Source organism: Hyperoodon ampullatus (genome assembly GCF_949752795.1).
Source record: "Hyperoodon ampullatus genome assembly, chromosome: 9".
NCBI lineage: Eukaryota > Metazoa > Chordata > Mammalia > Artiodactyla > Ziphiidae > Hyperoodon > Hyperoodon ampullatus.
The window spans coordinates 84871656-84894275 of NC_136922.1; the positions used below are offsets into that span (position 1 = coordinate 84871656).

At 44.7% G+C, this 22620-nt stretch overlaps 1 protein-coding gene across 1 annotated transcript in view; it reads left to right on the top strand.

Moving 5' to 3' along the window:
- The window catches only part of SND1 (staphylococcal nuclease and tudor domain containing 1), a 424144-nt gene that overhangs the window by 239849 nt on the left and 161675 nt on the right, over positions 1 to 22620 (top strand). The window contains exon 14 of the mRNA XM_079711118.1: positions 13629 to 13701. Coding sequence (XP_079567244.1) covers positions 13629 to 13701 — 73 coding nt within the window. The remainder of the gene's footprint in view (positions 1 to 13628; positions 13702 to 22620) is intronic.

The window sequence follows — 22620 nt, forward strand, 5'->3', positions numbered from 1 at the left end:
GATCTCGGCTGTGGTGCCCAGTGCTCTGCCATTGACTTTGCTTTCCGGAGCACTGGTTGGCCATTAATCCTTTAAGAGAACGTTGTAAGCTTTGGGGAAAGGGCAGCCTGTTAACTCTGTCTTTTCGGGTCAGCCAGCTGCCTGCGCGGGAGTTGATGAGCTTTCTCAGGGCTCTGCAGCTGCTGCTTCCTCTGCAAGGGGGTATGATCTGCCAACCTTTCTCAGATCATCTGATGGGAGCTCAGGGAATGACGTGTTAGGCATGCGTTGGGAGACCGGGTGAGACAGAAGAGGAAGACGAATGCCAGTTTGCAGCTGCCTATGCTTTCAGGCGTATCCACCTGCCCGCCAGAAAGGAGCTCATCATACCCCCCTCAGCAGCTCTGTTTCGTGTGCCTGACCCTTCTCAGTGCCTTCATTCGGATGCCTGTCTGCTTTTGGGAAACCCTCTACGTGCCTCAAACACATGGCGCATCTAGAGGAAGCCACATCTTTCTTGTTTAAAGGATAAATGAACCCCTAATTCCCGACAGGCGGCCTTCCTTTCTAGTTCACTTGTCTATCATCAGCTGCCTCTTCCCTCCTTACCTTGTGTCCTGGCAAAATAAAGCGATGGCACTTTTGTGTGTATTTTTGAGCCTTGCTTCTCTGTGGGCTCCATTGAAAAGCCCTTGCTTGTGTCCCAGTCTTCTGAGAGCTCCAGTGTGTCCTCCATATTCGTAGTAAAAAGAACTTAGGTACAGCTGACCCACACTTTCTGATGACACTCCTGAACTTGGTCCCCCCCTTTTAGGGGCATCACGTGGACTCCTTTGGCAGTATGTCGCATTTCTTTTCTGCACCGTTCTAATTTTTCACCCCCATATTGACTTCCCAACATTTCCCATTCTTGTTTGACTTCAGTGTTTCTCAGCCAGCGGGCCGGCTGCTTTGTCTGTCTTGATGAGTGTTCTAAGCTTAAGGCGGGGCTTTGACTCCTACAGAGAATCTCATATTCTTCTGAGGTATTTCCAAGATCCTGAGCCATTATGGGGACCCTTCTTATTTTCTACGGTATTACACAGTCTCTCAAACTCTGTGTATTTGATATAACACATCCTGTTTGATTTTAAACAGTACAGAATGTGAATTCCCCTAGCATTCTACAGGTCTTCCTGGTGGGCTTTTGTTGAGCTCATTATAGACACTAAAGATAAGCTGGTAATGCTTGGAATCAAAGCCTGGCTGTGTGCCCTGTTTCCCTTGGACATCCCGACCTGTAGGATATCATCTGTCTGCATTCACCTAAAGCTACTTTATATTAAAATGTAATATTTGAAGGTTTCCTAGAAACCATTAGTCTGTGATTCATTGCAGGAAAATACAGGAGTTGTTAGTTCAGAAGTTGGGCTTTATTCCTTTAAGGTACCCTTTAATTCTAAGATTTTGTGATTTCAAGATAGAATGTATATATTCAGAAAAGAAATTTACGCCCCGGCTAGACAGTGGGAAAGCAGTTGTATTGAACAACCTAGGGTCTGAGCAGATTTAAATGAATCTAGATTCATTCTGGACGTACAGAATGAGGTTAGGGTTATCTCAGGAGAAGAGAAAAGGGCAGGCTGTCTCTTTTCCTGTGTGTTCTCTTTCTTGCCACGCACACTGCAGATTAAGGAAACTGTGGTGTTGTCCTCCCTCTTGGAGAGGCAAGCGTGAGCCTGCCCTGGCTCAGCTCTGCCTGCGCTCCGAGTCCTCCCTGACCCTGCAGGGACCTCCTGTTTCTGATTGAGTGAACCTTGCAACTTCCCTTTTCTTTAAAAGCAAAAACAACTAGTGCTCCTGTCTGCTGACTTTTGCATCTCCAATCTCCAAACCCTGTAAACGCCAGCCCTTCATTAAAATCCTATCAGATTTCTTTTGCTTTTACCCAACTTGGTTGACAGCGCCCTCCCTATTGTAGAATTCTCTCTGCTTGTACCTCTAGGAAATCTGTGTTGGCATTTCCATCACAGACTTTGATCAGAAGGCTATAAACTTGTTGGTAACTCTTCCCTAGGCCAATACCTGTAGTCATTATTAAGAGGGAAACTGTTTCAAGTACAAACCTCTCTTGTTGTTGCAGTTACTGGATCTGCATTGGGCTTACTGACTTCCATGCTCTGGTAGCAGTGACCTGTAAATGTATTTTGCATTTTTAAAATACCACTGGGAGAGAGGTATGCTTGATTTCCCACTCCTGATTGAGCCAGAGCAGCTCCACTTTTTTTTTTTTTTCGGAATTTTCCCACAATATTTTAATAGATGGAGGAAAAAAATGACTTGTGCATAAAAAAATACAAAACTTTTTTTTATAGGGTCTTTCCTATCCGTGCCTTCAATTTAACTGGCATTTACAATGCTGTTTATGAATGAAACGTGAAGACTTACCAGCATTTTTTTTGCTCTCTGTTGCTTTAATTGGAAGAGGTCAGCATTACTGGCTTGACACTGTTCTGACTTGTGAAATGCCTTGGTGTGAAGCAGGTTTCATCTTCCTACCAATCCGGTGACAAAACTGGTGTTGAGGTTGGGTCTGTGTTTTGAAAATTTGAAACTAATATATCCTATCACAATGTATAGACCAGTTAGAGTTAACCAGTTCTCCAAGAAAACAAATCATTCCTCTAATGGGAACAGTTGTTCAAGGCTGGTTTTCTCTTGCATGTGATGGCTTTGCATTCATTCCTTTTCATTCCAGTTCTCTTTAGTGCACCCTGGGTCCCAGGTGGTGAAGAAAAAAGACAACAGACTCAAGCCTTACAAAGCATGCAGTCTCAGAGGGACACACGCTGAATAACTTGAATAGGGCCTCTGGGTGTTGCTATTTTTCCTATTCTCTTTTCTTACCTGTTTTCTCAGCCCCTCCTCTTTTTCCCCCTCTGCATCATGAACACTGCCTGCCTTATATCTTTTTTATTCCATCCCTTCACTTCTATTAAATTTTCCCATGAGGGCATCTCCCTGAAATTCATCTCTTCCATCCAGCCTCTGTTCTTCTCAATAGTTTAATGGTACAGCTTTAATAAACCAAGATTTCTCACTTTCAATCTAATGACCTGAACCAAGTGAAAATTCTCTTTGCATAAAACTAGATCCTACTGAATACTGTTAAAAACAGAGCTTTGATTTGAAGTTTTTCTCTTTCCTTCACTGTTGAATTCCTGTAGCGCCAGAGTGCGGTTGGATTTTTGTAGGCCAGGCATTATAGAAAGCTGGAGTTGGGTGAATTATCTGCTGCCCTCTTCACCTGGCTGTGTTACATCATGCTGGTACAAATGGGAGGCCAGCCTGAGAAAGGAGCCTGGTCTTTCTGTTCAGTATCCTAATGGCTTCTTTTCTTCCTTAACCCTGGAAGTGCACTCCCCGCTAGATTTGGGGCTTGCCCTTGCCCTGGTGGCACGGCCAGAGGTTGCTAATGAGATTCAGCACGTGTCAGTATTGGGGGGCGTTTCACTGCTGGGGAGTAGGGTACATCAGCTCCTGCAAGTGGATGTGATAACAGGAAAATGCATTAAAAGAGCTGGTGTGGGGAAGTGATTTGACGATACAGCTGAATGTGGGGAAATTTAGCTTTTCCCTTTCTTCAGAAGAGATGATGCACTCAACATCCAAATAGCAGTAATCAATCTGCATTTAAGGCAGCACAAATGGCCACTTCTGGAGAGCTGTATAATATCTCCATTTCCAAATAGTTTTCTCTTTCAGGATATTAAGAGGCTCTGTTCACTCTTCATCCTGTCTTTCCTCCCCACTCCCAGTTCCATCTGATACAACTCAAACTGGGAGGCTCGTCTTGATGACTACTGTGAGGGGTTTGGGGTAAAGCCAGAACCCATTAGCTTTAGCTCCTGTGTTGTACACAAGATGTGGGTAGCTCTATAGGTCATGGTCAAATAATGAACTCACAATAAGAAGTCCTCCTTGCCCAGTCTTTCCTGTAATTATTAATCTGCACTCGTTGTGTTCTTTCAGGGGAAGTTGTTCTAGACTAACCTTCCTAATTAACTTGGTCCCCCTTCTCCACCCAGCTGTGACCCTTTGTCCACAGCACCTTGTCTGTTCTCTACCATCTCACTGTTCTCGGCTAAAAGGCTCTAGTTCCTCTCACACAAGCCCTAAGTATTTGAGGTTTCAAAATATTTCCAACGTATTTCAAAATACATTTGAAGATTATCATACTGGGAACATAATTTTAATCCCAAATAAGTTATAAAAATAAAGTGATAACATTTGACCCTTGACATTTTTGAATGTCTCATAACTTGACTCCCTAAACCACTGGTTCCCATAGGATGGTCCTCAGACCAACAACGTCACTTTCACCTGGGAACTTGTTAGACATGTGAGTCCTCAGGTGTCCCCACATCTCCGCTGCCCCAGACCTACCGAATCAGAAACTGGGGTTGAGTCCCAGCAGTCTCTTTTCCTGCGTCCTTCAGGTTGTTCTAATGCGCATGAAAATTTGAGAACCACTGCCCTAAACAATTCTTTACCACTGTTTTGTTTTGTTTTTGTTTTTTAAGAAAAAATCAAAATGTGTGTCCTTTTTACGGCACATTAGTAATTTAATAGTTGGAATTGTAACCATGTGTAAAAGGTAATAGAGACTAAGGCACGGAATGGATAAGCTTTAGATCTCTTTGGATTTCGGTCCTAGCTGTGCCTTCCCTGCCAGCCATACTTGTTCCTCACCCAGCCCATTGAATAGTTCTGTATTCCTTCCCTGTGACTCCTCTTTCCCCTTCCTCATACCTGCGTTCGTGGCTTTTGAACTGAATTCCTTCTGAGTAGCCTCTACCATCTTAAGGGTTCCTGTGCTTGCTTGATTTGCCTCATCTGTGGTGTCAGGGGGCTGAGTGGGTCGGAGAGCTGAGTGTCTATCACAGATATCCCTATCCTACTTTTGCTCTAATCCTTGGAAGTCTCTCCAGAGGACTGTAGTTCAAATAATTAATCACCGATACATCAGTGCACAGAATTTTATAGCTACTTGTGAAGGGGAAGTCTCCTTCGTAGCTTCCTTTCATTTGTAAGACTCTTGGCATCTACATTTCTTGTAAACTCCCTCATGCATATGTTATCTCCTCAGCTGCCCCTGACTCCCCTCCTCCAGCTCTGGGCCTGGAAGTTGAGAAGGCTTACTTCCCATGCCTCTTGCTTCTGCATCAAGTTCAGAGAGCCAGATCTCAAGTGGATGGCAGTGAATCTTTTCCAGCAGGTCCCTGTAAGTGTACTCACATCGGAAAAACCATTTTTCTCAGCAGTAAGCCTGTTGCGTCTTTTGACTGAGGAAAAAGCATTAAAATGTTCTCTAATTTATTCATTTTACAGTAACAAACATCAGGTGCATTGGGGGAGAAAACAAAAATGTGTGGTCTAGTGGGGTTTTGGATGAGCAAGTAAGTAATTGCAAGTATAATTATAAGCATGGAGATACCAGTGGGTACCTGGGAAGGAGCACCTAAATCAACGGGTTTATCCACAAATAGAGTCCACGAGGCAAGGCGTGTTCTGTCTGGGTTCTGTCTGGGTTCTGTCTGGGTTGCCTTGGGAAAGGGAAATGGGAAACAGGAATAGTGCTTTGCTGACCTATGACACAGCCATTCCACTTCTATGAATTTATTCTAAGGAATAATTAGGGAGGTGCCTGACAGTTTAAGAGTTATTCCTTTGGCATTATTTATAGTACCAGAAGTATTATACTGGACTATTAACATTCACATAAATATCTAGCAGTAGGCAATTGATTAAATTATGGAATGTGCATCCATATTATGGACTTATGTGCAGTTATTCAAAATGATGTGATAAAACTAATAACACAAGGAAGTGTTCATTTAGTTATTGTTTCTGGGGGAAAAAACAATCGCCAGACTTTTCCCACAATTTAAGTGGGTGGGTATGTGTATATAAACACTTAGAAATTTTGTTAATGATGCTTTTATCTTGGAATTGAATTACACATCGTTCTTTCTCCTACTTTTTCTCTGGCCCTGTATTCCTGTATTGTCTCTGTGATCAAGACATGAAAAAATTTGGGACTTCCCTGACGGTCCAGTGGTTAAGACTCCGTGCTTCCACTGCAGGGGGTGTGGGTTTGATCCTGGTCGGGGAGCTAAGTTCCTGAATTCCGCGTGGCACAGCCAAAAAATAAAAATAAATAAAAAGATATGAAAAAATTATAAAACCAGTGTCATTGAGGCAATTTTGAGTTGTCATTGCCTCTCATCTCATCTCACCTTTCTGCAGCCTTGTCCTCTCTAGAAGACTTTATTTATTTTTTTTTATAAATTTATTTATTTTATTTATGGCTGCGTTGGGTCTTCGTTGCTGCACGCGGGCTTTTCTCTGGTTGCGGCGAGTGGGGGCTCCTCTTCGTTGAGGTGCACGGGCTTCTCATGGCAGTGGCTTCTCTTCTTGGGAGCATGGGCTCTAGGCGCACGGGCTTCAGTAGTGGTGGCACATGGGCTCAGCAGTTGTGGTTCGCGGGCTCTGGAGTGCAGGCTCAGTAGTTGTGGCACACGGGCTTAGTTGCTCCGCGGCATGTGGGATCTTCCCAGACCAGGGCTCGAACCCGTGTCTCCTGCATTGGCAGGTGGATTCTTAACCACTCCGCCACCAGGGAAGCCCCTCAAGAAGACTTTAGACTGACACTGACCATTTCTACCTGCTCTAGTAGTCCTTTGGTCCTAAACTGGGACAGCGTGATCTGCTTGTGTTTCCCATGAATCTAATATTGGGCTACCTCTTCTCTGGTGATTCTCTGCCACAGAGCTCAGTTTTTCCCCCTCTCTTAACCTGAGCACAGCAGATCAGATGTCACATCTGGTGGAATAGCAATGCGTCTTCGTTTCTTCTTATATTAGTTTTCGATGAGGTGGCCCAGAGTTCCTTGTTATTTGCTCTGCTGCCTCATAATACCTCCTGACTCATTAGTTCACCGACCTCCTGTTGACCACAGGACTCAATTTCCTCCTTTCCAGTCTCTGTACTCTCCATCTTTTCTGTCTTATCAGTAATTCTGGTTTCGTTGAAAATGCAGCTGCATAAGGCCCACCCACCATTGTGCACCTGTGCCTCCTCTGCGTCTCATTTTCCGAGTGTCAGGGCCTGGTTGCTTCCTCCCGCTGCCAAGGAACCAGTAGAAAGGCCAGAGGAAGTGTTCCTTTTTGCTGTGTTTCACTGCTGTATTCATCAGTATGTTCTGAAACACAATGAAAGCTTCTTTAGAAGTTTAGCAAGTTGCTCATTCTTTGTTCTGCTTTTTATCCTTTTCCATTGGAATTATTTTCCTTTCTCCTTAGTCATTTACCCTGTATTATCTAGTAGGTGTTTCTGACAATCCTGCCACTTGGTTCCATTTCACTGTTCATGGTGGTAGGAGCTTTGCTCCCATCACTGCCTTTCAGACTACTGACCATCTCCTCTAGCTGTAGGACTCTTGAAGAAGGGAATGAGAGGCTTTTGTTCTTGATGCACTTTTGCTTCTGCTCAGAGGCCAGGCTTTCAGCTCTTCTGCCTTGCCCCACTCCAAGTAGCAAAACCAAGATGTCTGCGACCTGGAGCGTATATCGTGAACCTGCACCTCCAGGAGAGCCAGCAAGCCTCACTCTTCTGCGCCCTACACTCAGTTGGCATTATCCATGTCTCCAATCTGAAATATCTTCACACTCTGCATTAGTCAGCGGGCATTTGTTCAGCTTTACTAGGCACACAGTAATTGAACTAGGTGACCCTGAGTTTAAAACTGTGTGACATAGCTCTGTGTTAAGTACCGTAACGAGTATTAAGGATAGAATTCTAACCCTCAGAGGGCCTGTAGTCTAGCTATAGAAATAAAGTGAACACATGGTACAATTTGAAAATACTGCATTGCAGTTTAAATTACATGCTGAACTGAGTGATACATGTGCATGTACCCATTCACATCTATAATTCTGCCATTTCAAAGTAGTTCATAGATACTTCCAGTGTTCAAACAGCCCCCCACCTAGGACCCCAGGTTAACAATTCCTACATGACAATTGTTTTATGATTGTGGTGAGGTGGTGGCTACTGATAAACTGTAATTCTTTTCTTTCTCTAGTGTGGATCTATAAAGACAGTGTAATGAATAACTTGCACGTAGGGGGCCTGGGGAAGATGGACCTAATTGAATTAGAAGGAGTAATGTGGAAACGGTGGGAAGACACAAACTCTGGGGCCCATGAAAGCCAAGCATTATACTTTCCACCCGATGGATGTCACAGGCTGGTGGCCTTTGTTATGGGTAGAAGTATGGGAGCAAAACGAACAAATCAATTCTGTGGAGAAGTCATGCAGCAGTAGTGTGCACTCTCAAAGGGGACTGAGTGGATTGAAAATATTCCTGATGTTATCTTGGAATAAATTGGTGTGGGCCTGGCCCAAGGGGGTTACAAGAGCCAAGTGAGCACAGTTAGGAAGGAAGTTTTGGATGCAGGCAAGGAAGCAGAAGCAGAATTAAGGGACATTGTGGTTTCTGGTTACCAAGACAGTGTTGTTAAAGGGGAATGATGAATTCAGGGCCTCCTGATCTTCCTCGTCGTTTCCCTGCTACCTCTCTGTTGTATGCTTTCTGTCACCTTATTTTCTTTAGATGCCTTTATGTATGAAAGTGGTTCTTTTTGAACTGGGAAACTGTTGGAGTTCCCGTGCCCCAGAAAAATTCATATATATAATTCTACTACCATTTCAGGTTAGATAATAGGTATTCCCAGCATCCTACGTGAAGCTCACTTATGTCGCCAGGTTAAGAATTCCTCGTGTGGCAACTATTTTATGATTGGGATAAGGTTTAATCTAACCATACAGTCTTTGAACTTTTTTTGTAAACTCACAAAAATATTCAGAATAATAATCTATACATTGAAATTAAGGTCATGGCCTCTTTGTTGGCACAAGATGACTGATAACACAAGATGTCAGTGGTGCTAAGGCCTGTGCCTTGGAGAAGGTTTTCTGTCTGTGCAAGGGGCCCCAAAACCGAAGAGCAAACTGTTTCTTTGTATAAACAGTGCTAGGCTCTAATTCTGTTGCGCTAAGGTCGCGGGGCTAATCTCTCTTTAACAACCTCCCTGCTGCCTGCCTTTGCAGAGTTGATGGTTTTTATCTTCTAGTGGGAAGGCAATGGTATCTCATACAGAAGAATTTCAGACTTCGTTGGTTAAAGGGAAAAGTTTTCCAGTGATCTGAATGGGGTTCCTCTTCCACACTATAGCTTCTAGAAGCTTCTAGAAGCAACCTAGAAAGCTGAGTTTTCATCCCTCTCCTTTACTGTTACCTCTTTGTAGGTATGTGGGCGTTACTCACTTTTCCTGGCTGGTGATGATTTCTGTCCATTATTGACACTGCTGGTTGTTGCCATCTTTGTCCTGCGGCTGCTTGGAGAAGAAAGCCTCTGAGAGGAGCAGCCTGTGTTCTGCCCCCCTGCTTCCTTTCTCCTGGCTGGCCTGAGCTCCAGCCTGCCTTTGTGAGAAAGCAGCTATTAAGCAGACACAGCAGGTGAAGTTTAGAAGTCAGGGAGTTTCATTCCTTGCCTAATGAAAAGGGATGTTGAGCCGTGGTTGCAGCCTACAGGCAGCATGGGGAGGGGAGTTGGTGTTTGCTCTGTGGAGCAGGTATCAGTGGAAGCAAACCTGCTACCTTTATACCCTCCCAGGTCTCAAAGACGGAGGGCCCCAAACCTATCCCAGAGAAGGTGGGTTATGTAAGATACAGGGGTAGCCGCGCCAGGAAATAATGACAAGGCAGCAGAACCAGGATCTTCCTGTTTTTATTTTCCTTATATACAACTGTTAGTAGGCAGGCATGTCGTATATGGATGCTTGCATCCCGGAACAAAGGTATATATTATATTCCTTTCGTTAACAGCACTGTGGTAAGCCTACCACTCTTGGTGTTTGCTCCTTACCTCTTTGAGATAAAAGCATGAATTTCTTTCTTTTTTTTTTCTACATCTTTATTGGAGTATAATTGCTTTACAATGTTGTTAGTTTCTGCTGTACAACAAAGTGAATCAGCTAAATGTATACATATATCCCCATATCACCTCCCTCCCAGCCTCCTGCACTGGGTGGTTCCCCCAGATCCTCCCCTCCCCTCCCCCTCCCCTCCCCTCCCCTCCCCTCCCCCTCCCCTCCCCTCCCCTCCCCTCCCCCTCCCCTCCCCTCCCCTCCCCTCCCCTCCCCTCCCCTCCCCCTCCCCTCCCCTCCCCTCCCCCTCCCCTCCCCTCCCCTCCCCCTCCCCTCCCCCTCCCCTCCCTCCCCCTCCCCCTCCCCCTCCCCTCCCCTCCCCCTCCCCCTCCCCTCCCCTCCCCTCCCTCTCCCCCTCCCCCTTCCCGTGGCATTAGCCTTGTGTCAGGCTGAGGGAGGTTTTCTGGGGATGGCTCACCTGGTGTTGTTTCTGCAGCAGCTGGCAAACAAGAACCAAAGCAACCTCAGCACAGGGAGGGAGACTCAAGCTGGCATATGAGACCGTTTAGCTACTCAGTGATCCCTCACACTTTGCCGTCTGGGTCCAGCATACCACTTATACTTTAGAGGGCTTCCTGGGCGGGCAGCATTTGTACTTAGTGTCTACAAATTATTAACTTTCAATTTTGTCTCTGTTTTGCTAAGAACTATTTCTCAGTTTAAATATTATGTTGCCTGAAATTTATCTAATTTAGCAATTGTATCTAAAGTATGAAAAGATGAAGTCTTTGAAGGTTTTTCCAAAATTAATGCCTGAATGTAAGCAAGTATCTAATATTTTTTTTAGGAACAAGGTAAGAGAATTTCTTCTTTTAATATTAAGACTTACTTCACTGTATGACAGTAAAATTAAGTGAGAAAGAGAAAAATAAATACCATATGCTAACACATATATATGGAATCTAAAAAAAAAAAAGATTCTGAAGAACCTAGGGGCAGGACAGGAATAAAGACACAGACGTAGAGAATGGCCACATAGCACAGGGAGATCAGCTTGGTGACCACCTGGGGGGTGGGATAGGGAGGGTGGGAGGGAGATGCAAGAGGGAGGAGATATGGGGATAAATGTATATGTATAGCTGATTCACTTTGTTATAAAGCAGAAACTAACACACCATTGTAAAGCAATTATACTCCAATAAAGATGTTAAAAAATAAATAAATAAAACAATGAAACAGGGCTTCCCTGGTGGCACAGTGGTGGAGAGTCTGCCTGCTGATGCAGGGGACATCGGTTCTTTCCCCGGTCCGGGAAGATGCCGCGGAGCGGCTGGGCCCATGAGCCATGGCCGCTGAGCCTGCGCGTCCGGAGCCTGTGCTCCGCAACGGGAGAGACCACAACAGTGGGAGGCCCGCGTACTGCAAAAAATAAAATAATAATAATAATGAAACAAAAAAGACTTAAAGAATTCTGGATTGTTTCAAATGTCATACATACACTATTATCCATATTTTCTGCTTTGGGGTATTATGTTTTTCCCCTTGGGGTGGTATGTTTAATCTTGGTTAAGTGCTGAATTTCTGCTTATGGCACAAAGCTACTTTGGGGTCACAGAGAGAAAGCAGAATTGTAGGTTACCTTGAGAACCCGTTTTCTGACTTACTGCCCAGGCCCTGTTCTTTTTTCCTCGTAGTATATGAGGTGCTCTCTAGCCCCCAGGAAAGGCCAGGAGTTCAGCAGTGTTCTCCGTGAACCATCTGTTTATTGGGCAGGTCCATGTATTTTGGTTGTTAGAAGAAAAGGCTGTGGGCAATCTGTGCCCACAAGGGACCTGCAGAAAGCTGAGCAGGCCTCGCCTAGAAGAAAGGCGACTTACCCTCAGGGTGGCAGTGAACTTGCCTTGCCTCGCTGCGGGTTTGTTCCCAAGCCCCCTCCTTCGAGTTTATGGTAGCAAAATGGGGAAAGCCTGCTGATGGCAGAGGAGGCTGTAGAAACAGGACACAAGCAGGATGTACACAGGGCTTTGGGAGATGGAAGAGTTAGAGCTACCATTAGTGTGCAGATCCCAAGGGACCAGGGGCTAAACCTGGTCCATGGTCATTATCAGACACCCTGAACAGTAAATCACTGGACTGAAATTAAATGGAGCAATTGTGACCCATTTGCAATTTCTAAAGCTGAAGCCCTTGATTCCGATTCAGGAGGAATCATGGGAGTCAAGGAACTTGGAAATGTTTTCTTTCAGCTAACAGTTCAGATTAGAATGAGTGTATGATTTTTTTCTTAATTCTGTACTTTGACTTCTTCCCCTCATCACGGAATGGAAACCGGGTGGTAAGGGAAGTGTTTTGTTTGTCGTATCTGAACAGAAGGTGTTTCAAATCAGCTGAGTGAGAGACAAGTCCCCTGGGGTGGAAAAAGGGGCAAGTGGGGAGTGATAAGGGCCCAAGTATGTAGAAATGACTGTTCCACTTTGCACTCAGCAACAGCCACCCAGTTTGATTTGTGAATTGGATTTAGAAAGTTAGGACCTGAGAGTAACGCATCTACTCCTGCTCGTTAGTGGAGCCCGAGCGGGAAGAAGGTTGCAGTGTGGTTCCTAGTGTGAGGGTCCGACATGTCGACCCTGGCCTGGGCAGTTTACTTTAACACTTTCTCTGGAATATGGAAACCCTAGAAAGTCTAGTTCATGGAGCAGTCACACTCCTGAGCCTCTTTCTCAATCTCTAAACACAGCAGTGTTCCCTGCGTGGGTCTGCAGGCTGGCAGTATGTGCAAAGGTCTTGACTAATGGTATCATGGCTGAGTGATGTACCCATCACCTTTGATTCTGCGGTCCTTCATTGTTACGTGAGTGATCATCATGTCCCTGAAGCTACCACTCAAGGGATTAGGAGGCAAAAGGTGGGAGATTGGAGCAAACCAGCCAGTGGACCCAGGGTCCCCTGCTAAACCCCATGTTATTACAACCTGAGACTGATTGAAAATGACGCTTAATGTCAGTTATGTATGTACCTTTGCTATTTCTCCCCCCCCACCGTTTTGTTTCTTTAGCCGTGCGGTGCAGCTTGCCATATCTTAGTTGCCTGCCCAGGGATCGAACCCGGGCCGGTGGTGAAAGCGCCAAAGTCTAAGCACTGGACTGCCAGGGAATTCCCTTCTTCCCCATTATTAAAAAGACTTTTCTGTACAGTATTGCTTCATTCAGGGCAACTTATCTTTTTACCTGGGAGGAACTTATTTCCATTAGAATTGGAACACTAGCTACATATTTTTGCATTTAAAATGTTTCATGTGATTAAACACAGAAAGAAACATTATTACTTCTGTTTTTTAGGACTGTGCTCTTCCAACTGATTCTTCTTTTGTGCCTAGAACGATGCCTTTCCTTTGGAAACAAGTTCTGGATCTCTCTTTGATAACCAGGCACACTGTTAGCAGTAACTAGCAGCCAGCTTGTGGTAACTGGGCTTATAGGGGAAGGGCAGGAGTGTACCCTCCCCACCTCCCAATGCTCTGGCCGAGACTGGCTGCTCAGCAGCGTGCCCTGTGTAGTGACACGTGACCATCGGACCAACGTCTCTTCCTGCCGCCTTTTCCCACCCTCCTTACCCCTTCCCAGTGTGATTTGTATTGTCATCATCGGGCTTCTTTTCTTTTTTCTCCTTTCTTTACAGGGCTATTAAGAATGGCAAAGGATTGCATAGCAAGAAGGAAGTGCCTATCCACCGTGTCGCAGACATATCTGGGGTGAGTTGTGTCCGTGAATGGAGCTGTGTGGCTCCGAGGTGCCAGGAGCTTGGCTGCTCATTCACCAAAAGACCTCAGTTTATGTGTTTTCTGTAGCTCATTCATTTTCAGGCACTGAATGTGAATTTTTCCATGGCTTCTGCTAATGCATCTATAGAGATCCTGTTTTATACTCCAGGAAAACAGAATTTAAACAAGGGCATAAAACCGCCTATCTCTTCACCTGAATTTTTACTGAGTTGCTTTTCCCTTTTCTTATTATCAAGAGTTAGGAGGTATTTCTTTTGCGTTGTATTAAAATAAAATTACCTTTTTAAAAAAAATCCCTGTTTAGTTCTGTGACTGGAAAGTCTTAGTGGAGAAGGGTCAAATACAGGTTCTAGGACAGGTTTAGGAATTAATCCTAATCAACTAGGGAGAAGTATGTGAGCATCCTTTGAGCTAACAGATATACTAGATGATATAGGAGAAGAGATGATGCAAATACTTTTGAGCTCCCTAAAGGCTGTGTCCAAACGACTGTTTCATGATCAGGATGCTACCCTTGCATATTTAGGAACTTGCATTGGCTGAATTAGACTCCTTTGTTAGTTGAGGGGGTTTATTCATTTACTCAGCAAGTGCCTACCGTGCCTGGAACTGCTCTAGGCAGAGAATGTAACAATGAACAGAACTGATAAAAGTCCCTACATGCAAGCGGGAAAGGGAGACAATAGCAATGCCGGGCAGCAGCGACTGCTCTGAGGAATAGAGCAGACCAAGGCAGTATTGAGGGTTCAGGGGTTGATTTTGATCAGGTGGCCGGGGGAATGCCTTCTGGCTGTCAGTTTCACCCTCTGTTGCTGGGACACACACCATCCAGTTCAACTCCCACAGTCACTAATGGGTAAGGAGGGGCTCCGGGTCATGTGTAGGGCGGAGCACGCAGCCCAGGGGACGTGACAGAGGAAGGGTGGTCAGTCTTCGCTTGGACACTTGGGAAGCTTGCCTTGGGCACAAGAAGAAAATACTACCGTAAACAGAAGCTCAGCCAGGCCCACAGCAGTGATGAATTCCAGTGTATCTTATGTTGTGTTGCCAAGCCTGGCTCAGGCTTTGCCTGTAGCTCCTTGTGGTGGCTTCTAACCTGTCTCGGCAGCTCTCCTTTGCCTGGGTGTGGTCGTCCCGTTGGCTTTAATCACTGGGATTCTGTTGAGTTTTTCCCTCTCTGTAGCAGTCACTGCAGACTACAGATTGCAGTGTGGCAGTTAATTAATTAGACTTCCGTCAAGACGTTGTGCCACTGTTTAACGAGCAAGGTACATTCACTGTGCGTTCCTCGTAGCTCAAGTCCAGAGAAGCCCAGAAAACCTGTTACTAATGGCCTTTGAGCCACAGGTGACTGTGTTGTATCTCCTGAGGCTCATGGTTCACAGGTGGCTTTCCCAGCAAGCTGCTATCAGGCCAGTTTTCTCTGTGGTTTACCGTGCTGTGTTATTGTTCATGTGTGTATTAATTTCTATATGTATCTGCTGTGGCATTCTCAACAATATTTCCTTTACTATCGTTCTTTTGGTAAAGTCAAAGGGTAATTTTTTTGGTTATTCAACTGCAGGGGGACAGCGCTGTAAAATACCTATTTTGGAAAACATAGTGGTGACTCCTACACTAATGGCAGATATGCCCACCCAAAAGCTCATGTTTGGCCCATACTCCAGGGCCATCTAGAAGCTGAATTCAGCCTTGGGGATGGTGCTGCATTTTGGCCTGTGGAGTTCCTATTCTTGCTTAGATTTCCTATTGGCATCGAGGTGAGGCCCTCAGCAGGTTTTTGAGGTAGAGTTACAGTTGCTTTGGGGCTGTCCCCTTGGTACCCCCAGCGTAGTGTCCTAATGATCTTGAGTGCTATCTTTGGATCACATGCTGCCTTCTACCTTGATGTGTTTTCTTTATGTTTGCGTGTTTGTTTTTGGTAGCAGTGAATCTTAGGGAACCTGTCTTCATGATCCCCCACTAAACTGTAGTTCGGTTTCATACATACCTTTATCCTCTTTTCTGCCTAGATACTGGCGAATTGGTTTGCTCTTACATTATTCAAAAATAAATGCAGTGGGCTTCCCTGGTGGCACAGTAGTTGAGAGTCCGCCTGCCGATGCAGGGAACACGGGTTCGTGCCCCGGTCTGGGAAGATCCCACATGCCGCGGAGCGGCTGGGCCTGTGAGCCATGGCCACTGCGCCTGCGCGTCTGGAGCCTGTGCTCCGCAACGGGAGAGGCCACAACAGTGAGAGGCCCGCGTACCGTGATAGATAGATAGATAGATAGGTAGATGGATGGATGGATGGATGGATGGATGGATGGAATGGATGGATGCAGGTCTGACTCCCCCACTTACCACGTAAATAAAAGAGGAAAGCTAGATCACGTGGGAGAGGAAGTGAAAAAGCTATTCCATTTAACAGATGTCAGAATGACCTTTTCCACCTTCATAACACATTATTCAGCTTAGATTGCACGGTTTTTTGGTGCCCTGTGTAATAGACGAGTTTTGTCTCCCCCTTCTAACCTTCCTTTCTTTCCATCACAATGTCGTGTTCAGTATGTGTGTGTTTTGGGTGCCCTTGTGCGATTTAAGTGAGATGTATGGGTCTTCAGCTTCCTGAAGCATTCTGGTTGTCTTACTGAGGGACAGGTAGGCATGTGGGGTCAGATGGGCAAATAGTTTACATCTGGTTGAAGAAACAAACATTGGAATAAAGGTCATGTAATACAAGCATATATAATGGTTTCATTAAAGTTTCTCAATTTTTTTTTAATCCTTGTGGCCCTCCCTCCCACCGTTGGTCCCCCTTTTAGTTTCAGGTTGTGGTAAATGGCATTTTTTGTTGAGCTGACACTATATGCAATATGCTGCCACCATAATTGACTATGAACTGATATTTGTGCAGGACCTCTCACCCCAACCGAGGACACATCCTTGGAGGAGAAGACACATATGCTCTTCACATTTTGTTTTCTAAACACTCAAGAAATATGCTCTGTGGAAGAGGTTATATCATGATTGTGAGACAAATAACCCATACATTTGTTCTAGTCTTAATGGCCTCCCACTCTTAGAGTCAGGTTTCTACCCATTGTTCCCATCCCTTCTGTTGTATTTTGTAAAAATGATTTCAGCAGGTAAGGGCCAGCAGGTAAGAGGCATGAAAATGCCTCCTGTAGTGAGTTAGCAAGTGCAAGCCCTGCTTGGCTGACTCCCTACTGTGGGGAAGTTAAGTAACCCAGGTGTAGACTGACTCTGCTTTGGCAGGTGAGATGCGGGCCTCCTCATGTGGTGCTGAAACAAGCAGGCCTTTTCATGTGCATTCATCAGCTTTTCCCAGGACTGGACCGCTCAGGTGTTGGCTACTAAACATGCTTTCTAACTTTGTGTTCTCCTGTCCCCAGTTGAGCCTCTTGCATCCCTTCCCATATCAAGAACGCATTACAGTTTTTTGACTTTTCAAAAATGTTACAGTGGCTCCCCAATGTTTAGATTGTGTTGTGTTTTGATTTTGTTAATATAGATGATTTTTGACATTAACGTCAGCTGAGTGTTGTGTTTTCTGTAAGCTTCATGGTGTCTGTGTGTAATGCCAGCTGGATGAACCTACCTTTTGACTGGGGCAATGCCAACTGGATGAACCTACCTTTTGCCTGGGGCTTGGATAAACTTGACTCTTCTGCATCTCTGCTTCTGTTTTTCAGGGTATCCACTAAAAGAAAAAAAAAATCTGGTAATTTGGGTCCTGAAGCAGTTACTGGTTTCCTTTATTTCTGACTTTTGAAGGTGAAGGAAATAGCCTATTACAAGCCTATTGCAAGTCATTGCTGTCCTTATTACCGCTGTCCAGTTACCCTTCAGGCTGGGATGTTCCCGTGAATGTGAAACCGCTAAGAATTTGATCAACTTGGTTCTAGATCTGATTCCATTTGGAGGGTGGTTCTGTGGTGACCGCTTCCCTTCATACAACCATGTTTTCATTATTAGTGGGTTTTGTTTTTTCCTGTTCCTTTCTCACTCCCTCCCTCGCCAGCATACAAAAAGTCGGAATGCGCATCAGTGGAATATAAGGCTGTTGCTTATCTTCGGTTTATTATTGTTTTTGCTGTAGCCTCCTCTGTAATAAATACAGTCTCCTGCAGATATAACATGTAAAACAGGCAATAAAATGTGGCTGGTGCCTAGCTTGCTGTTGTTCTGGTAAATCAGACAAATCAATTATGGTTCTGAGGTAAGAGAGGGCTCCCACTCCTCAGGTTGCAGCCGCGTTGCACCGATTTCTTCCTCTGCCTCCCTCCGCTGGTGCTTGGTGAGTCATAGCGTCTATTTGACTTTTCTTCTATTTCCTGTCATGTGTTCTTTCCTCTCAGGTGTGTGTGGGGTTATGGTGTGTGTTGACGACACCATGAGAGGCTAGAGCCTAGCCCGGCATCCTATCCACTCCAGCCACATTTCTAACAGTCCCAGAATGGGTCCGATTACCAGGATGGGGCTGTCCATCTCCTGAACATCTTCTGCCTTTCCATGATGTGGAATCCTGATGACTTGGAAGCAGATTTTGCTGTTGTTTATTCTGCTCGTCTCTCCTTTCTTGGCTTCTGGTTGGGCTCACTTGAAGATTGTCTTCTTTGCTTGCGTTCCGTACTGACTGCTTGGTAACCTCCTCTATCCATGAGTGGTTTTTGTTGGCGATACATACTATTACTAATACGAATGTGCTTAAGCGTGGCCTAGAATGGTCCAAAGACTAGCTCTGGAGGTGGGGATTAGGGGGAGTCAGATTTTCAGGTCCCTCCTTTCTCCATTAAATCATGAAGACCTGCAGAGTTGCCCAGTCAGAGTCTCACATGCAAATATAAAGGATGGAAGTGTTCCTTTAAAATAAATAGGCAGGATTTGAAGCATGTCCTCCTGACCTCTTCCTTCAGGTTCTGGTTTTTCAGTGCCTTTTTGAACTTGAATAGCACTGTCCTCTTTTCCTCGGGGTGTTGGAAGCAGCCCTTTCCATGAGTCTTGGGGGCCATTATAGAAGTTATCTTTTCTTAGCCCCCAATGGAGTTGGGCCTCAGTGTAAGTTTTAAAATATTTTCGGCTGCAGAGATTTAAAAAGTGGTCTGTCCAGTAAGTCTGAGGAAGGTATAAAGCAGTACAGTCACCCAGGGGCTTTATAGCTTAGGTCTGTGTTAAACTGCAGTTCCCTTGTGTGTCTTCTGGCCTACTTGTTTAGAATGCCTCCTGCTTACGTGACCCTAAGGTTCCTCTCAGCTTCTAATCACCGGTGATTTGATGGTACCGTTGCTCCTTTCTTGTTTGTTTTAATAGCTCTTCCCTCTTTGACTCTCCCTTAGCCTCTGAGTAACCTCCTAACCCTCTAATGTCCCTTTTGTGCTGACTACCCAAGGTCAAGGCCTAGGGTTCTGCCTGGGAGTTTGGTTGCTTAGCACTAGAGCTCCCTTCACACTGTACATTTGCTCCCCTGGGGAAATCCCAGAAGAACCTTGTCCTGCAAGAGCCAGTGCACCGGCTGCTGACCTTGCTGCCGGAAGCCTTATGTGCTCCATAAGGTTGATGGCTGCTCACGGGGAAGCCGGGCTCAGTGCTAGTGCTGCGTTCTCAGGTGCTTTCTTGCATCTCTCCTGCATTTGGCAACTCTAGTTTTTCCCAGTTTAGGGGAAACTGCTGCTCTCTTTGTTCCACTTGTCCTCTCCCCGCACCCGAAGGTTCTTGAACTCCAGCCACTCCAGTCGGATTGCAATGTGCAGCTCGGTGACCAGGATTCTCACAGCACAGAAACGTGCACGGCAGCCCTGTGGCGAAGGCAGCTGCGAGGGCAGAGTGGCAGCTACCCTGGCAGTCTCTCTCTCCCATGCTGCTGAGGCTCTTTCCTTTCTCCGTCCCCTCCCCCTCTCCTCTCCTGTCCTCCCATCCCTCCCCACAGCTCCCTTTTCCCCCTCCCTCTGCAAAAGAGTTGGAGTTTGTTAAGGAGACCTTGACTTTTTGGGGGGAGTTTGCTTCAGCTGGTCGCCACCCTAATGGCTGAGTGCGTTGCTTTATGGCCTTTTGTCCATAGTTCTTTGAGCCCTAGGAGTCCTGTGTGGCCAGTTCTTGTTTTGTAAAGCTCTCCTATTCACACTCACCAGAACTGCAGGGGTATCCCTCTCTCCTTCTAAAGAAATCCGAAAGCATTTATGCTTTCCATGGGAATAAGAGAGAAGTCTATCTCTCTTAGTCTGAACATGTTTCTGAATGAAATTGCACAGAAATGCTGAAATTTTAAAAAGATTGTATTTCAGCTTCTACCACAGTTAGTGGTTGTGTTTAAGCACCTCCTTTTACAAATTTAATCCAGTTATCAACTGAGTTCTTCTATTGTGGATTTTTTTTTTTTTGCACCGTAGGGCATGAAATCTAGGACATAATCTCTCACCTCTTTTATTTAGTTTGGGACATCAGGAGAAATTGTTAGTGGACTTTGAAACTGGCAAGATGATTATTGGGTATCCTTTCAATGGATCGCTGGGTGCTGCCTAGTAAACCCTTCAGGGTTATCTGATTCTGTAGCCCCTTTGCTTTTAACTGGCATGTTTTGCCCCCCTATGGAGAGGGAATTTAACTTGTGAAGACCTAATAAAGATGCAAATGATTCCTGTTTGTACAAATGTGGCTCTGTATAGACAGATACAATTAATTTCTACTCTGTAAAAGAAATGTTTTCAAACTTTACATTTTCACTCTCTAGTTTTGCGTCTTTAGCAAATTCACTTCAGCATTCCTAGCTGCCTGTATATATATCCATCCTCCAGGCTCTGCTTCGAATCACTTGTAATATCTTTCTGGTTCCCTCATGAATTAATGAGTTAAAATACAATTTTTGACACATCTTTATTTTATATTTGTATAGAAGTCATGATTTTACCTGTTTGAAAATTATCCTTTAAGAGGATAGGGGAAGAAATTGCAAAAACAAGAGAGAAATACAAAACTACTTATAACGTTGTTTTTATTGCCTCCTCTGTACCTGAAAATATGAAGAGTCATTTGGTTGTAGAAGTTCTTTTAAAAAATAAAGTTCTAAAGTGAATATGTCCCTTTCTTCTGCAGAATGCCCAATTCTATCCTGTACCTTACTGGGTCTGCCGTTTTTTCACCAAGCTTTTTTTTTTTTTTTTTTTAATATCTTTATTGGATATTAATGTTTTGTTAGTTTCTTCTGTATAACAAAGTTCATCAGCTATATGTATACATATATCCCCATATCCCCTCCCTCTTGAGCCTCCCTCCCACCCTCCCTATCCCACTCCTCTAACTGGTCACAGTCCGACAAGCTTTTGTGTTGGAAAATTCAGGCGCCATAATAGGTTGAGGTAGAGGGATTGGACATTGAGCACAGGGCCCCATGTCTTGATGTTTGGTGGGTGTGTTCCAGCTCTGAATTTCAGCACCTCTGAAGAAATGTTTGATCAGGTGACTTGCCCAGAGGTTAGAGCACTATTAGAGACAGGATTTCTTAAAATTTGTTACTTCTTTCAGTAAAACATCTTATTTCCAAAATAGACTTGGTGTAGACTGTAGACTTGGTGTGTCACTGCCGTGAATTCTGTTTTCAGGAAGTTTTCTGCTACAAATTTGTCTAGTTCCCTCTGATTCCTTGTTTAACTGACTTCATACAGGGGTATGCCTACAGATGAGCTCTGAGAAACGGGGTCCTAGCTTTTATTTAAGTGTCCTGAGCTATAATTTTTGTGTCTTTCTTCCTTCGTTCAAAGAAAGGAGAAAAGAAATTGAGGGAGTCCAGGAGCAATTTTTCCAAAGAAAAAATGTCATCTCTTTCCAGAGAGCGTTGCCTCTAGCACAGATTCTGCTCTCGCTGTTCATGCTCTTCAGTTCTCTTTTCTGTTCTCTGGGTGCATGTGGGGATTGTTCTATGAGTCTATTTCATGGGTCCAAATTGGCTTTGAATGAGCCCATTGCAGACTTGGCTAAATGAACGCTTCAGGTATTTCGGAGGCAGCTGATAACATTCCTGATTCCCAGGTTCAGGTGTGTGATCAGGTTGTCTGATCCGTCCTGTGACTGCTGAGTGATGTGATGAAACTTGAAATATTTCTGCCCGGCCCTGGCTTCACCCTCCTCTTCGCCATCATAACACTACTTAGCCCTAGATTGAACTCATTTTGTCCTGTGGCTATTGCTTATGTAAACATCTCAAAGTAAGTCATTTTACTAACATAGACATTATGCTTACACAAGTTTTAAGGCTTTATTTAGCATACTTCCAACATATTCCCTAAGGAATACGTTGTACAGAATTTTGGACGCTACTTGCAGCGTTGACATCCAAATAAATATTCCCGAAGCAGACCTCAGGGTGGCTTTGGAATTACCTAGTAATTTTGTGCCTCAGTTCTTCATGAAAGGGTGTTCTCAGGAAGAAATGATAGAATTCGTAAGACAAGATTACATTTGGGAGGGTTTGAATTTGGAGGAAGACCTGTGTTCTTTTGTAGGACATTACCGCAACATGCCTGGCTACTTCACCCACCATAGAGAATATCTTCATATTCAGTCTAGTCCACTGTTTCCATCTCTCAGTCCACTGACTCCGACTCCATTATGGATGCGCTGTTTCTGAGTAGCCGTCTCCGCTCTCCTGACCATGCCCTCCTCCTCCTTCAGGCCCTTTCTCTTCTTCCTGGCATTTTTCCCTTTTGATCCTCACTGCCTTCTCATCATGCCTTACTTCAGCGTTTACACAATCACTTACTACCATGATTTTGTACTTGTTGATATATTGATTGGTAACCCGTCTCATTTGACATATGTGCAATGGTTTTCCTGAATAGTTGATAAACTCCTGAGAAAATGGGATCTTTTTTGCATCTCTTCACAGAGCCTCAT